General features: G+C 48.4%; 1 protein-coding gene across 1 annotated transcript in view; it reads right to left on the bottom strand.

Moving 5' to 3' along the window:
• Rcc1l (RCC1 like) overlaps nucleotides 1–15,809 on the bottom strand; it is a 31,858-nt gene extending 16,049 nt beyond the window's left edge. Inside the window, exons 1-7 of the mRNA XM_057764892.1 lie at nucleotides 15,447–15,809; nucleotides 9,039–9,168; nucleotides 5,081–5,209; nucleotides 4,234–4,300; nucleotides 3,256–3,307; nucleotides 1,998–2,082; nucleotides 402–583 (exon numbers count right to left, since the gene is read on the bottom strand). Of these exons, the coding sequence (XP_057620875.1) occupies nucleotides 402–583; nucleotides 1,998–2,082; nucleotides 3,256–3,307; nucleotides 4,234–4,300; nucleotides 5,081–5,209; nucleotides 9,039–9,168; nucleotides 15,447–15,761 (960 nt within the window). The 5' untranslated portion in view covers nucleotides 15,762–15,809. The remainder of the gene's footprint in view (nucleotides 1–401; nucleotides 584–1,997; nucleotides 2,083–3,255; nucleotides 3,308–4,233; nucleotides 4,301–5,080; nucleotides 5,210–9,038; nucleotides 9,169–15,446) is intronic.
• Between the last annotated feature and the right edge of the window lie 1,118 nt (nucleotides 15,810–16,927).

The raw sequence follows: 16,927 nt of genomic DNA, 5'->3' as shown, positions 1-16,927 counted from the left end.
GTGCTTGCCTACAGGCCTGAGGACTTGAGACTGGATCCCCAGTAGGCTGCCTGTGACTCCAGCCTGTAAAGGCCAACATGGGGCATACCCAGAGCAAGCTGCCCTGCAAGACAAACTATATTGATAAGCTCTGAGTCTGATTTAGAGTCCCTGCCTCAATCAATATGATAGAAAGATAATCAAGGATGGTTCCCAAGATCAACCACAGGCCTCCACATGCACATGTGCACACACGTAAAACATGCACACACACCACACAACACAGAAAAAAAAAGCACACAAAAATAAAACAACACTGTCTTAAGCCAGGACCAGCTAGTCGCAGTGGCCTCAGACCGCCTCTTCTTTTGGGGCGCTAAGGAGACAGCAGAGCAGAGGCAGTGCAACACCAGGCTACACACCTGAGTGGAGTCTGTGACCGAGGCCAGCTGCAGGTACTCAGAATTTCCCCAGCCAAAGACACCTCCGTCTGAGGACACAGCCAAGCAGCAATCACCATAGGTGGCAACCTGAACAACTGTCACCCCAGCAAGGTCTCCGGCCAGCTTGGTGGGTGTGCTGGTGATGTTGTAGTGACCCAGGCCTGCACAGTAGGAAACATGCATTAGCTCACAGACACAGGAGACTTAGGGAAGGACAGGCACATGGTTAGCACTTTGCACTAAAGAGGACAACAACAAAGTCATATCTGGTCTACTTTAAACACCCTAGGAATGTTTAGGTCTAAATTAAGTGGAAAGACTGAGGACAGGAGGATGGCAAGTTCCAAGACAGCCTGGGCTACACTGTAGTTCCAGGACAGCCTTAGGAACAGATCCTCGACAAATGTGGTGCACCCCTTTATGCCCAGCACTCGGGAGGAAGAAGAAGAAGGCCTCTGTGAATTCAAAGCCAGCCTGAGCTACACAGCAAGTTCCAGGATAGACAGGACTCAATAGAAAGGAAGGAAAGAAAGGAGAAAGAGCAAACCCTCAAACAAAATCCCCAAAAGTCAAGTTAGAAAATTTTTGAAGGGGCTGGAGAGATGGCTCAGTGGTTAAGAGCATTGCCTGCTCTTCCAAAGGTCCTGAGTTCAATTCCCAGCAACCACATGGTGGCTCACAACCGTCTGTAATGAGGCCTGGTACCCTCTTCAGGCATGCACATACACAGAATATTGGATACATAATAAATAAATAAATATTTAAAGACAAAAAAATTTTTGAAGATGAACTAGCATTATATGATGAAGCTTTTAGAGTTCGCATAAATAAATAACATAAGCAATTACAGCCTTTCTTCCATGCACTGTTGGGGTTATAGTTCTAGGGTGGATTACCAGTGAGCTATATCCCAGCCCAGTGAGAAGCAGTTTCTAACACTCTCTAGGCTTGCTAGCAGATCCAGAAGCCAGGCACAGTGGCATGCACAAGTAGGTTTATGTACATGTAGACTCAGCAGGCGAAGGGAAGAGGCCATTTAGGCCAGGAATTAGATGCCATCCAGGCAGCACAAGACCTTATTAGGCAGCTGGCCAAAGCACAGCACTGAACCACAGACTCTTGGGTAAACTAGGATCTCGAAAAGCAGAAGCCCTGGTACCAGGCCAGGGCCAATGAAATGCCTTTTAGAGGAATGCCCTCTGATGCAGGTCCTGAAGGTTCCCACAAATTGAACTCAATAAAACACGAGTTCATAATCAAGTCACTAAGCCCCTGAGGGGATCGGGTACTACTGGCATGAGTCAGCAGAGGCAACAGACAAGCCTGATCCTCCAGACTCCAATCACTAGGATAAATGAGGCCCAGGGCTCTGCTACGAACATCAGTGCCGAGGAACCTCTGGCACCGTCTTGGTTCGTTTCTATGGAAACCAGCAGCAAAAGGAACAGGAAAGGACATAAAATATGGCAGTCCCCAGAAGACCCAAATCTAGATCATTAACCCTACAGTCCACAATGACCGCAGAGGCCACAGACCAAGATCTTTCACCTCCCCAAGGGGGCAACAAGCACCTACCTGTCTGTCCATCGGCACCCCATCCACAAGAATAGACTTCCCCTTTGTTTGTGAGGAACAGGCTGTGGTCCTGACCACAGACAACCTGGCAGACACAGAGACACAGTGTTGTTCGTGCCTAGGCAACCAAGCCTATGCGCGGGGGGGGGGGGGGGGGCAGTGGATTCTCCATCAGTTCTTCCCTCCTCCACCCCACACTGACCTCCCATCTGCCCTCCCCACCTCCACTCTGTAACCTCCCCTGTTGGATGGGCTGTCTCTGCCCACTTCGCACTTCTCTGGAAGGCACCATCCACACCCCAGGGCTCTCCGGTGGCTCCACACCACAGGGCCGCCTATCTACAGTACAGTAAGATACCACACTTCTCCTAACACAGGGCAGCTGCTGCCCCAGGAGCCGTGCTAAGGCAACAGTTGAGATGCCCTAACAAATGGAACCCCCGAAGTTTAGTGACCTACCCAAAGTCACTCAGTAAGTGGAGAAGCAGGGACTCACATTCCCGGGCCTATGAAGCCAGTTCCAGAAGAACTCCACTCTACTTCAACCTTACCCCTAATCATGCTACATCCCCTTCATTTCTACCCTGCATCCACATTCTAGCATCAGTTCTGGCCTGTGGTAAGTCAGTTTCAACTAATCTTTTCATCCAGTGTGCTGTCTTAGGTCAACCTGATGCAAGCTAGAGGCATCAGAGAAGAGGAAGCCTCCAGCATAAGACTGGGCTTAGCTTGGCATGGTGGAACACATCTTTAATGCCAGCACTCGGGAGGCAGAAGCAGGAAGATCTCTGTGAGTCTGGGGCCAGCCTGGTCTACAGAGTGAGTTACTCGACAGCCAGGGATACACAGGGAATCCCTATCTGAAAAAACCGAAGAATGTGCTGTTTAGCAAGCCTGTGGGCACCCCTGGGCTGGTGGTTCTGGGTTCTGTAAGAAAGCAAGCTAAGCAAGCCATGAGGAGAAAGCCAGCAAACAGCACCTCTTCATGGCCTCTGGCATCCGCTCCTGCCTCCAGGTGGCTGCCCTGTCTGAGTTCCTGTCCTAACTTCCTTCCGTGCTGAACAGTGTTATGGAAGCCTAAGCCAAATGAACCTTTTCTTCCCAAATTGTTTAAGGTCATGGTGTTTCATCACAACCACAGTGCCCCTAAGACATACAGAGAAGCCCAGCAACAAATGTGATATCACCCTGTGCTCCCGGCACCCTTCCAAAAGCACCCCAGAGACAGGTCTAGAGATCCTCAGCCCAAGCCTCTTACCTGAACCACCTGTCCATCAAAGTCCTGCATCCTGTGCACTTTGTGACTCTCACTGCAGCCAGGAACAAATCAGGAAGAACAGAGGCAGTCGTGAGCACCACACAGGCTGGGCCCCACCCAGCACCTCCCTCCTGTAGTCCTACCTGCAGTCAGGTCCCCACTGGCACAAACATTACAACAGCTCTCAAGGTCAAATGTGGGGCAGTTTGTTTGTTTTTGAGACAGGGCCTCTCTGTTACACAGCTCTGGCTATCTTGGAACTCACACTACAGACCAGGCTGGCCTCTGACTCCTGAGAGCCGGGACTAGAGGCTAGCTCTACCACACCCTACCCATAACCTTTTGTTTTTATCTTTGAGATGAGGTCTGCATAAACTTCCCAGCCAGGCCAGGAATTTTCAACTCTCCTGTTTGTACTTCCTAAATGCTGGGATTACAGGCATTCACCACTACGCCTGGCTAGGGAAAATACTTCCAACACTAAATTAGAAAGACTAAAATAGAGGGAAGTTTCTTAAGATTAATTTGATAAAGTGAAAAAAAAAATTAATCCTAGCACTTGGGAGGCAGAGGTAGGGTGGATCTCTGTGCGTTCAAGGCCAACGAGAGAAAGAAATTTACAGAACAATCAAGGACACACAGTGAAAATCTGTCTCCAGAAAAATGAAAGAATTGCGGGGCCTAACAAGACGGCAAATTCAACAAAACTGAGTTCTGTCCCCAGAAGTCCCATGGTAGGAGGGGAGAATTGACTCCTGCAAGTTGTCCTCTGAACGCCACACATGATGAGAACATGCGCATGTATACACACGCACGTTCATACACACAACATAAAAGTTTTAATAGCTTTACATGTCATGACTCCTCAGCATAAGGACCAGGTCCTACACTTAGGTGTACACCCAGGGTAATTAGGAGCCTTCAGGGTCCCCGCTGCGGGGGGGGGGGGGGGGGGGGGGGAGCAGCTATCAGACTCACCTGTACACTTCGTCCTCCACCACCTTCCGTCCGCACTGCCCGTGGGAATTGTTCCCCATGCTGAAGACTGAAGCACAGCCCGGCCGTCAGGTCAGCTTTGAGGGCCCCAGGGTCCCACCACATCAGACTGGAGGGGCTAACACAGGTGGTCCTGGCCTGCTCACCCTCACTGTCCTAGGTCTCCCTCTCCCACACCCCAGCCCCTGCAGCAGCCCCATGAGAGCGGCAGGGCTTCTCTTCCAGACCCGCTTCCACCTCTAGGGATGGAAGGTCACAATTAACTGCTATGACCCCAGGAGAACTGCAATGGGGAAGAAACCATCGATAGAAGACGAGCTTCTGTTCAGCTGGGCGTTTGAGGCTAATAATGTCTCCACAGTGACCACTGTTAACACGCTCATAACCCGCAAACATACATACTCAGACATAAACATACACAATTAAAAATAAAATCATGAAAAACAAAAAACAAGTAGGGCTGCAGAGATGGTTCAGCCATTAGGAGATCGTGCTGACTCCTGCAGAGGTCCCGAGTTCAGTTCCCAGCACCCACACTGCGCAATCACAACCGCCCTGCTCCAGAGATCTGATACGGTCTTCTGACCTCTGCAGAGACGACACGTATGTAGCATACACTCAGACACACATACACATGAATAAATCAAAAATAAATCTTGGAAAAGAGCAAAGGCTGAGGCAGAGCTCAGTGGTAGAGCGGGTGGCAGCTTTCCAGCACCGCAGGGAGCACAGGGTTAGCAAGTCTGCCAACACCGCCTCCCAACCCATCCCCCAGTGAGTCTGCTGGGGAACCCCACGCCATACAGACGCCCTCAGCAAGACTACTCACCACCTTCTTGGTCTGTCAGGATAAGGGAGTGTGCTCGGCCGCAGGACACCTGCAACACCTTTGTCTCCTGAGGTCTGTTGAGGGGTAGCGGGACAGGCGAAGGCTCCAAAACATACTCATAGCCCCTGGCTGAACAGAAGCACACGACACTAGTCGGCCACCGATTCAGCCACATCAGTTCTTCCAGAAACCTGACTGCTTTACACAGGAAGGAGCTCAGCAGTAGCTCAGCACGCACGCTCTGCACAAGGCTAGCCTGAGAAGCTGGACTCCCAGCCTGTCCTCCCGTACTGCCTCCACACCACAGGCAGGTCCTGAAGACAGGATTCGCCTCCTCAAAGAAATCGGGACTGGGGTGGAAACTCAGAATGCTTTCCTGACATACACATAGACCTGGGCTCCATCCCCGGATGAGCAGTGAGTTCAAAACCTGCCTGTGCGACATGAAACCCATTTTAAAAAGGAAAAGACAAAGATGTGCTGGTGCACGCATTTAATCCCAGCCCTCAGGAGGCAGAGGCAGGAGGATCTTTATGAGTTCCAGGACAGCCTGGGCTACAAAGAGAAACCCTGTCTTGGGAAAGAAAAAAAAAAAGTTGGTCCTAACAGTTCCAGAACTCAGGATGCTGAGGCGGGAAGCTACAGATGGAGTCCTAGTTTCAATAAAACCTAAATAAATAAATCACTCTCGTGGGCCAATAATCTAGCTGCACAAGATTTGATCACCACCAACATACAACACACACACAGAGGAGAGAGACAAATTAAACTAAAACTGTGAGAGGGGAAGAAGCAGTCTATGTAAAAGGACCAGGAAGCGAATAAAGAAAAAAATTAACTTTTTCAACTCGAGTGTCACAGCCGTGATGCCAGCACTCAGGATGCAGAGGCCAAGCCGGAAAGACAGCACAGCTGGTAAAGGCGCTGAGCCTGGCAACCCGAGGTCGGTCCTCAGGACACACATGGCAGAGAGAGAACCAACTCCCGCAAGTTGTCCTCTGACCTCTGCACACAGTGGCACACACGCCCTTCACACACCCCTAAACATAATAAAAAACAGAGCTAGAGAAGAGGCAGAGGCAGGAGGATCAGGAGTGCAAGGCCACCCTCATCTACAGAGCAAACCCTCTTTGTCTCCACTTCCCAAGCCCTGGGACTGCAGATGCTCACCCACAGTTACACTGCACAGGGATGGAACCCAGGGCGTGATGCATGCTGGGTAAGGACCTTACCACCTAAGTCACAGCCACAGCCCTTACTGCTACTCTTACAGCACAGCCAGACCATTATACTGAGTGGGTGTGGTGGTGCACTGCTTCAATCCCAGCTCTCCGGAAACAGGCAAGTGGCTCTCTGGGAGTTCAAAGCCAGCCTGGGCTAGATAGCAAGCTCCGGGCTAGTTAGCTATGTAGTGAGACCCTGTCTCAAACACAATTTTAAAAAAGCACTCTGAACTATTTCTAACTTGTTGTTGTTGTTTGAAGCAGGATGTCACTACGTAGCCCTGGCTAGCCTAGAACTATGCAGACCAGGCTGGCCTCAAACTCACAGATCTGCCTGCCTCTATCTCCCAAGTGCTAGGATTAAAAATTGAATCACTATCATCTGGCCATTTCTAATTTTTTTTTTTTTTTTTGGTTTTTCAAGACAGGGTTTCTCTGTAACTTTGGAGCCTGTCCTGGAACTAGCTCTTTAGACCAGGCTGGCCTCGAACTCACAGAAATCCGCCTGGCTCTGCCTCCCGTGTGCTGGGATTAAAGACAAGCGCCACCACCACCCGGCCATTTCTAATATCTTTTTTTTTTTTTTTTTTAAAAATATGTATTTATTTATTATGTATACAATATTCTGTCTGTATGTATGCCTGCAGGCCAGAAGAGGGCACCCGACCCCATTACAGATGGTTATGAGCCACCATGTGGTTGCTGGGAATTGAACTCAGGACCTTTGGAAGAGCAGGCAATGCTCTTAACCTCTGAGCCATCTCTCCAGCCCTCTAATATCTTTTAAAGATTTATTTTTAATTATGCATATGTGCATGTCTCTGTGTGTGCACACACATGAGTGTCGTGTCTCTGGAGACCAGAGGACAGTGCTGGACCCTCTGGAGCTGGAGTGTTTAGTTTTGAGCAGCCTAGCAGGTGCTAGAAACCAAACTCACTTTCTCGAGAAGAACAGTACATGCTCGGAGGCTGCTGAACCATCTCTGCAGGCCCTCTTCCTAACATTATAATCGAAGTTTCCAGCGCTGGGAGTAAACCTCTGTCGTAATGACTTCGTTCAGTCTTTTAAACTTTGGATTTTACTTAGTGTGTGAATACAATATCCACGTGCCACAGTAGGCATGTGGTATCAGAGGACAAGGTGACAGTCAGCTTTCTCCTTCCACCGCCTGGGTCCCAGGTCAAACTCGGGTTTTCCGGCTTAGCAGCAAGGGTCTTGACCCACTGAGTCATATCGACAGCCCACACCCTAGGCATTTCAGAATGTGAAGCGACACACAGGTCAGCAAGTGCTCATCTCTTTCCTGTAGCACGATTAATAAAAACCCAGAGACAGATACTGGGGTTCAACCTGAGGCTCAGAAAAGCAAAGCGGCCAGCCACTGGAGAGCTCTTGCCTCTGCGAAATCTTCAGACTGAAAGAGAGCGAGTTCCTGTCTCTTCCCATTTTATACTCCTCTCTAGTGCTGGGATTAAAGGTTGCATCACCACCACCCGGCCTCTATGGCTAACGAGTGTGGCTGCAGGGATTAAAGATGTGTGTCACCACTGCCTGGCCTGTATGGCTGACTAGTGAGGCTATTTTACATTCTGGTCTTCAGACAAGCTTTATTTATTAAAATACAAATGAAATATCACTACACTTTTTGTCTAACCATTCCATGTTGTTACCAAAGAGACTGAAAATGTCTTAATCCAGGGGTTGCAGACATCCCCAAGACTTCATCTAATCTGAGTTTGGGTGGCTGTCTTGTTTTAAGACAGGTCTCAGGTAATCCAGACTGGCCTCAAATGCACTATAAGGCTAAGGATAACTTTGAACGCTGGATCCTGGATTTCAAATAGGTGTGCACCACTACACCTTATACCAGGCTTCTTCTTTTGGTCCACCAACCAGCTCCTAAATCATGACACAGAGACTTCCTATTAGTTATAAATGCTTGGCCTAGTTTAGCCTCACTTCTGGCTAGTTCTTTTCATTTCAATTAACCTGTTTCCCTTTATCTACCTTTTGCCTCAGGACTTTTTACTTTACTTTCTTTCTGTGTAACTTACTTTCACTGCTTCTCCCGTCTGCTGGTTGGTGGCTGCCTGGTTTCTTGCCCCAGACATGCCCCTAATTCTCTCCTCTTCTCTTCCTGTGTTTTCTCTTTTTCTTCTCCGATTTATTCTCTCTGCCTGCCAGCCCCTCCTAGTCTTTCTCTGCCTAGCTACTGGTCATTCAGCTTTTTCTTAGACCAATCAGGTGCCTGGCAAATAAGGTGAAACAGCTGTAACACATCTTTACATAATTAAACAAATGCAGCAGAAACAAAAGTAACACACCTTGGCCGGGCGGTGGTGGCGCACGCCTTTAATCCCAGCACTCGGGAGGCAGAGGCAGGCAGATCTCTGTGAGTTCGAGACCAGCCTGGTCTACAAGAGCTAGTTCCAGGACAGGCTCCAAAACCACAGAGAAACCCTGTCTCGAAAAAAAAAAAAAAAGTAACACACCTTTACACAGCTGAAGTCATATTGATGCAGCACAAACAAATGTAACATATCTTTGCCCAGTTAAAATAATATTCCACAACAAGACCTGGCTTCAACCCTTGAGTCTTTGATATGTAGCCCAGACTGGCCTCCAACTCAAGCTTCTTCTCCTCCCTCAGCCTCTCCTCTGTTGGAATTAGAGACATACACCACACACCCCTCTTCATTTGCTGCTCTAGCTTATGGCAAGGATACCTGCTTACTTTTATCCTTCCGGCTTCTGTGGAATCCAAGTTGAGAATCTTTGTTGAGTCCCATGCCCCAAACTTTCGTAATGTCCTTGGTTTTGGAGGAGAGCAGTGTGAATCCATAGCCACAGGCAGCAGAGGAAATCTGAAAAAGAGTTCCCACAAAGCACCATGGGCTGATTTGTTTTTTTTTTTTGGTTTTTCGAGACAGGGTTTCTCTGTGGTTTTGGAGCCTGTCCTGGAACTAGCTCTGTAGACCAGGCTGGTCTCGAACTCACAGAGATCCGCCTGACCATGGGCTGATTTGTGATGTCAGTCTTTCAGCAAGAAGTGACAAACTGCTGGGCAGTGGTGGCGCACACCTTTAATTCCAGCACTCGGAAGGCAGAGGCAAGTGGATCTCTGTGAGTTCGAGGCCAGCCTGGTCTACAAAAAGAGGTCCAGGACAGGTTACAAAGGTACACAGAGAGGCCGGGCGGTGGTGGCGCACGCCTTTAATCCCAGCACTCGGGAGGCAGAGGCAGGCGGATCTCTGTGAGTTCGAGGCCAGCCTGGTCTACAAGAGCTAGTTCCAGGACAGGAACAAAAAGCTACGGAGAAACCCTATCTTAAAAAATCAAAAAAAAAAAAAAAAAAAGTACACAGAGAAACCCTGTCTTGAAAAACAAAATAAACTGACAAGCTATTTACATGCACTCATGTACTTCCTACAGCGACCGGGAGTCATCCCTTGTGCCATGCCAGCCGTCTCTTTTTTCCTTCTGTACGCACATCATGCACTGGGCATTTTCATCCCACTCACCATGACACAGTCCAGCATGGCATCTTAGTGTGACTCTTGGGTCCACCCCCTACCAGCTGTGTATCTTGAGAGGGATTATTTATCCTCTCTAAAAGAGGAAAACAAGGCTGACCAGATGACCTAAGAGGTAAAGGTACTTGCCACTTAAACTTGATGATCTGAGATCAGTCCCCAGAGCCGTATGGTGGAAGGAGAGAACGGACTCCTGCAAGCTGTCCTCTGACCTCTACAAGTGTGCCATGACACACAAGCATGTGTTAGTCACACACACACAAAAAAAATGAATAAATGTTCAAAATTTTTTTAAAGGAAATAAGGGGCTGGAGAGATGGCTCGGTAGGTAAGAGGGCTTGCTCTGCAACTTGAGGACCTGAACTCAGATCCCCAGCACCCACGTGAAAGTCTGGCATGGCTACAGGCGGTAGCTGTAATCTGTTACGGGGCAGAGACAGGAAAATCCCAGTAGTTCACTGGCCAGTCAGTCCAGCAAGATTGAGGACTTCTGGTTCAGTGAAAGATCCTACCTCACGAGAGCTACAGACGAAGACAGTGCAGCCTCTGCATGTGCATGTGTTGGGCACGTGCGTCCACGAGCACATACCCCTTCACCCACATGCACACAAAATGATATGACAGAAGCCCTCCTCTCTGGGCTGTCACACATCCAAAGCCTTTCCGGTAAACAGCACCGGACTTTGCCAGCGATGTGCAGGGTCTTATTCCAGAGCGCCGCCCATGCTACACTGCTACCTCCTCAACCCGTGGCCATGCAGAGGGGCTGTCATAGCTAGTGTGAACTTGACACATTAACAGCGCCCACATCTTTGTTCAGTCTTTCACCTAAACCATCACCGGTCCTCACTTTCACTGACTGGGGCAACTCAACTTGGGATGGAAACGTCACTTCTGGTGGGAGCACTAAGTCTAACTGGGGCAGAAGTGACCTGAACCCAGGGGTTCATTCTAAAAATCAATCGTCTCCACATGACCCACAGCAGCTACATCCCAAGCTAGCAGGGGTTGCCCTCGACTTCACACCTGATGCCCCATGTCTCCCTATCATATATTATACACTCCAGCCTAGTGTCACCCCACTCTCTCTCAGCAGCTGAGTTTATCGGAGACCCACCAACTCCCTCAGAGAACCCCTTTGAATTTCACTGGATCCTAAACAAAAATGCAAGAGTATCACTCTTCCTAATCCTCCTGCCTCAGCCTCCTAACTGCTGCCATTGCAGATATGAGCCACAACTGGCCAGGCATACTTTTTGTTTTTAGTTCTAGCTAACTACTTCTTTTTGTTGTTGTTGTTTTTGTTTTTGTTTTGTTTTGTTTTGTTTTTCGAGACAGGGTTTCTCTGTGGTTTTGGAGCCTGTCCTGGAACTAGTTCTTGTAGACCAGGCTGGTCTCAAACTCACAGAGATCCGCCTGCCTCTGCCTCCCGAGTGCTGGGATTAAAGGCGTGCGCCACCACCGCCCGGCCTAACTACTTCTTTTTAGTTATTATTTTCATTGATGTGTCTGTGCGTGCCTATGCACACATGCACTCGGGTACCCTCAGAGTGCAGAAGAGGTGCTGGACTTCCTGCAGCTGGAGTCACACTGTGAACCACCCCGCTGGGGTGCTGGGAAACGAACTCAGGTGCTCTCTGGCAGTTCACACTGTTACCTGCTCAACCATCTCCACAACTTCTTAGCTAAATATGTTATTAAAATTTGTTGCCAGGTGGTGGTGGTGCACACCTCTGAACCCAGCATTCAGGAAACAGAGGCCAGCCTGGTCTACAGAGTGACTTCCACGACCATAGAGAGAAACCCTATCTTGAAAAAATAAACTTAGAAAAAAAAATTGTTGATGCTTTGTGTAATTGTGCCATCAAAAGTGACAGTGACATGTCAGCAGGGCAGTGGTGCACATAGCTTTTATCCCAGCACAGGGAGAAGCATGCGGACCTCTGAGTTTGAGGCCAGCCTGGTCTATAGAGTGAGTTCCAGGACAGCCACAACTGAACAAAGTGACATGACCCTCTTTTCACCTTCTGAGTTTCCCCTTTTTTTTTTAAATTTATTTTATTCAATATACATTGGTGTGAGAGTATCCAATCCCCTGAAACTGGAATTACAGACAGTTGTAAGCTGCCATGTGTGGGAATTGAACCCAGGTACTCAGGAAGTGCTCTTAACCACTGAACCACTTCTGCAGCCCGACAGTTTCCCTTCTCAGAGTCATACAAGACGTACATAGCACCATCCTTCTACTCAAAATCCTTATTTTCTAGCATCCTGGAGCCACCAAACTTCTGACATGGCTTGAGATCCACAGAGATGACCCACATGGAAGGCTGAAGCTAACTGGGAAAGATTCGAGTTCAGTTCCCAGCACCACATGGCTGCTCACAACGGGCCACAGCTCCAGTTCCATGGGATCCGATGCCCTCTTCTGGCCTCTGTGGGCACCAGGTATGCAAGCAACACACAAACGCACAAGCAAAACACACACACACACACAAAAAAAAAAAAAAACCCATAAACAAAAAATTATAGATCTGCCGGGCGGTGGTGGCGCATGCCTTTAATCCCAGCACTTAGGAGGCAGAGGCAGGCGGATCTCTGTGAGTTTGAGACCAGCCTGGTCTACAAGAGCTAGTTCCAGGACAGGCTCCAAAACCACAGAGAAACCCTGTCTCGAAAAACCAAAAAAAAAATTATAGGTCTAAAAAATGATGCACTGACTGGTGGTGCATGCCTTTAATCCCAGCACTTAGGAGGAACAGTTTGACAGTTTGAGGCAGGACAACCAGGGCTGTTATACACAGAGAAAGTCTGTCTCAAAAAGAAAAGAGCATTATGCTCAGCACATGAAGATTATTCTCATGCTCAGTGATGCCTGTTTATTTAACACTCAACAAATATTTGACAGGCTCATGGCACCAGCTAATCTGCTCACATGTGAAAGGCGCTGACCAGTATCTAGCAGTGTCAGCTAAAGTGAGATCCTGACAGGAGGACATAGCAGGAGGGGACCTCAGCCACAGTCTACGAAAAGGTTCATGAATGTTTGCCCAACAAGCAAGACTTGTACTAGACAAGACTGCGTCTGCTGGCAAACACCTGCAGTCCCAGCACGGAGGGTACTGAAGCAGGGGATCACAACTCTAACGAGATTGAGGCCAACTTGGGTTACATGTCAACTCTGTCTCAAAGTAAAAATAAAAAATGTTAGCTTTTACTAATTCAATTTAACACTATACTAAAAGTGTCCCCCACCCCCACGCCATTAAATCAAGCAAGAAAAAGAAAAGAAGCATCCAATTAGAAAGAAGGACAGAGAGCTACCTCTATCCACAGGCCACCTGCACATAGAAAACACTAAGAAATGCACAAAAGCCTGTAAGCACAGGGGCTGGAGCCAGGTCTAATGAAGCACACCTTTAATCCCAGCACTCAGAAGGCAGGGCTCGGTGGTTCTCTGTGAGTTCTAGGCCAACCTGGTCTACAAAGTGAATTCAGGACACCCAGAGCTACATAATAGAGAAAACGAAACAAAATAAACAAACAAGAACAGGCTGGAGAGATGAATGGCTCCGTGTTTAAGAGCACTTCTAGTCCTTTCAGAGGACCTGGGTTTGACTCCCAACACCTACCATGGAGGCTCACAACTGCAGCAGGCTTTCTTTTGGCCCACTAACCAGCTCGCAAATCATAACTGGAGACTTATTATTAGTTATGAATGCTTGGCCTTATCCTAAGCTTGTCCCACTAAATCTTTTCTTTAAAAAAAGATTTATTTATTAAGCAATGTACTGCTGGCAAGGAAGGCACCAGGTCTCATTACAGATGGTTGTGAGCCACCATGTGGTTGCTGGGAATCAAATTCGGGACCTCTGGAAGAGCAGCTAGTGCCCTTACCCTCTGAGCCATCTCTCCAGCCCCCCCCCCCCCCACTAGCTCTTATAACTTATTTTATCCTGTTTCTCTTCATCTACATTTTGCCTTGGGTCTTTTTACCTTTCTTTCATTCTGTATTTCCTACTCTTATGTCTGGCTGGCTGGCTGGTCTGGCCCTGGGGGTCTCCCATGCTCTTTTTTCGCTCTTCTCTCCTCCTACTTATTCTGTCAACCCCGCCAATCCCTCTACTGCCTAGCTATTGACCATTCAGCTTTTTATTAAACCAATTAGGTGCCTTAGGCACGCAAAGCCACACATCTTTACATGTTAAACAAATGCAACATAAACAAATGTGATACTTCTTCACATACTACCATCTCTTGTGGGCTCCATGGACACCAGGCACACAAGTGATACAGACATACATACAGGCAACACCATACACATTAAAAAATTTTTTAAAATCTATAGAACCTTTAACAAGTTCAGTAAAGCCACAAGGAAGAAGACTGATATACCACCTGGGTAGCAGTGGCACATGCCTTTAACCCTAGCACTTGGAGGCAGAGGCAGGCAGATCTCAGTGAGTTCGAGACCAGCCTGGTCTATAAAGTGAGTTCCAAGCCAGTCAGAGCTACACAGAGAAACCCTGTTTTTGAAAAACAAAATAATAAAAATAATAATAAAACAAAAAACAAAAAACAAACAAGAAACCTGTAGGGCTGGAGGTATAGCTCACTGTAGAATGCTTGCCTAGCATGATATAATTCTGGGTTTGATTCTCCCTACTACAGACAATAACAAAACTGTACTTTTATAAAATGTCAATAAATAATCCCAAAAGAAAGGGTGGTTTGTTTTTATAACTAAAGATGCTAGCACAACTAGCTACAAGCAAAAAGATGGAGATCCTCATCTCACAGTTTACCAAAAAAAAAAAAAAACAATTCCAGGCTGGGGACGTAGCTCAGCTGATACAGTGCTATCAGGGCATGCACCCTGGGTTCCATCTCCAGCACCACTCCAACCAGAAACAGTGGCACATAGCTGTAATGTCAGCATCTTGAAGGTAGAGACAGGGTTTAACTACGTAACCCAAGCCTGTCTGCAACTTGTGCCAATTCTCTTGTCTCAACTGTCCAGTCCTGGACTACAGGTCTGGCCACCACAGCAGACCTACTGAGCCCTTTTTAAATGTAAGCCCCTTCAGAGGCACCATGTGCAGCCTCCCAGCTTCTCTCTCCAACTGCTGACATTTCCTTTCCTAGCTGTTGATCACTTACTCCAGCCAACACATCTCTGGACCTCAGGGCGTCTTTCTAGCCTGAGTACGAATACCATCGTTTCTACGCTACCAGCTGAGGGGGCTTTGGGCCTTTCTTAACCTCCTTTCATCCCCAGTAACTGGAGGCGAGACTCCTGGCGTGCTGAGCAAATAATCCAAGATGGGCAGAAAACCTGACGTGGTTGTCAACCTATGCAATCAGGCAAGAAAAATAAACGAAGACACAAAACTTTCTCTAGCCACAAGCAAACCGCACACACACACACACACACAAAATGCTAAGACACAGAAGCAAGTTCAAGCAGTCAAAAGCAGAGGACTGAGATAAACAATCTTCTTGGCCTTCCCCAACAAAAACCAGGAACTAGGAGGTCAAGCTCCCGGAAGTCCGGCCACCTGGGGAAGAACGTCCCCTGCGGGAGGCCGTGAGGATGCCGGGGCCCTCACCTTATGGTCTAGCTCCAGGCGGTAAGGTACCGGCTGGATCCTGCGTCGGGGCCGCAGCCCAGCGCGGGGTTCGGGCCCCGAGGCCGGCACCACGAAGCTGGGAACTCCGAGAGCCCCCGAGAAGCTGAAGCCCCATACGAAGACCCGATCGGCGCGGACCGCGCGCTCGCCCACATACTGGAACACCGGCGCGTCCGCCTCGGCCTCGGCCGCCTCACGCCGGCTCCGTGAGCCCCCGGCCGCTCTCCAGTGCTCGCGGGCCGGTGCCGACCACCTCAGCCGTCGCCCCAGAAGAGTCCCGGCCGCCGCCAGCATCCTCCGCTTCACGCCTTAGCCGCTTATGGGCGCCGCCATCTTGCGTTACCCTTGACCCCCCCCCCCGACCTGGCGGAAGTAGATGCGGCCATACTTACTACTGGCTGAAGGCGAAGCGCTTAGGAAAATGCAGCCATATTTACTATTGGCAGATGGAGGTCCTACCAGAGCTACTCCTAGATGAAAGCAAACACTGTGGGAAATCTATAGCTTTACCGTAGTTATCCATGAGCAGGGGACTTAAATGAGTGTCCCAGTATTATTTGAAGATGCCTGTGAAGTGTTGCCGCCCTATGGTTCTTGCTGCCCCTTTTCAAGTTCTAGGAATTTAAGTTTGCTAGGGATTGAATCCAGGGCCTCACACATATTTAGGGTATAGGCTAACACTAAGCCACTCTCCCAGCCCCATGAATTGTTTTTATAAATATTGAAAGGAGTTAGAGGAAGCATTCTAGATGCTTATTTCACTGGAGTGAAAAATGGGAACGGTAGCCTGTAACCCCATCTGTACCCCAGTTCTAGGGCTGAGGCAAATTGCTGCAAATTGGAAGCCAGCCTGGAAGAGAAGAAAGCTTTTAATATATTTTTTGTTTGTTTGTTTGCTTGTTTGAGACAGGGTCTCATTTAGCCCTAATTAGCCAGGAACTTGCTATGTAGGGCAGGTTAGCCTCAAATTCAGATGTCTACCTGTCTCTGCCTCCCAAGTGGTGAAATTAAAGTGTGTGCCTCCACACCCAGTGCTGGTTGGTTGATGTATTTTATTTTGGCTACTTTATTTCATGTATATGGCTGTATTGCCTGCAAGTATGTTTGAGCACCATGTGTGTATTGGATCCTCTGGAAATGGAGTTACAGTTGACAGCCCCCATGTGAATATTAGAAACAGAACCCTGGTCCTCAGGAAAACCAAGCAGTGTTCTTAACTGATGAGCCCCTCTCCAACTCTCTGATTTTTTTTTTTTTGAGATAGGGTCTCACTCTGTAGCCCAGGCTAGCCTCTAACTCATTGCAATTCTCCTACCTCAGCCTCCCAAGTGTTGGGATTACAGACCCATGCCACCCTGCCAGATTCAACCCTGGTTGAACTGTACCTGACTTCTGTGTGCCTTTCTTAGCCCCTTGGATCTCAGCTTCAGAATGAAAGGCTAAACGGAAATTTTCAGTCT

This window comes from Chionomys nivalis, chromosome 3 (assembly GCF_950005125.1).
Source record: "Chionomys nivalis chromosome 3, mChiNiv1.1, whole genome shotgun sequence".
NCBI classification, from domain to species: domain Eukaryota; kingdom Metazoa; phylum Chordata; class Mammalia; order Rodentia; family Cricetidae; genus Chionomys; species Chionomys nivalis.
Note: the sequence above shows the minus strand (reverse complement) of the source record. Positions and strands in the feature narration are given on the sequence as shown.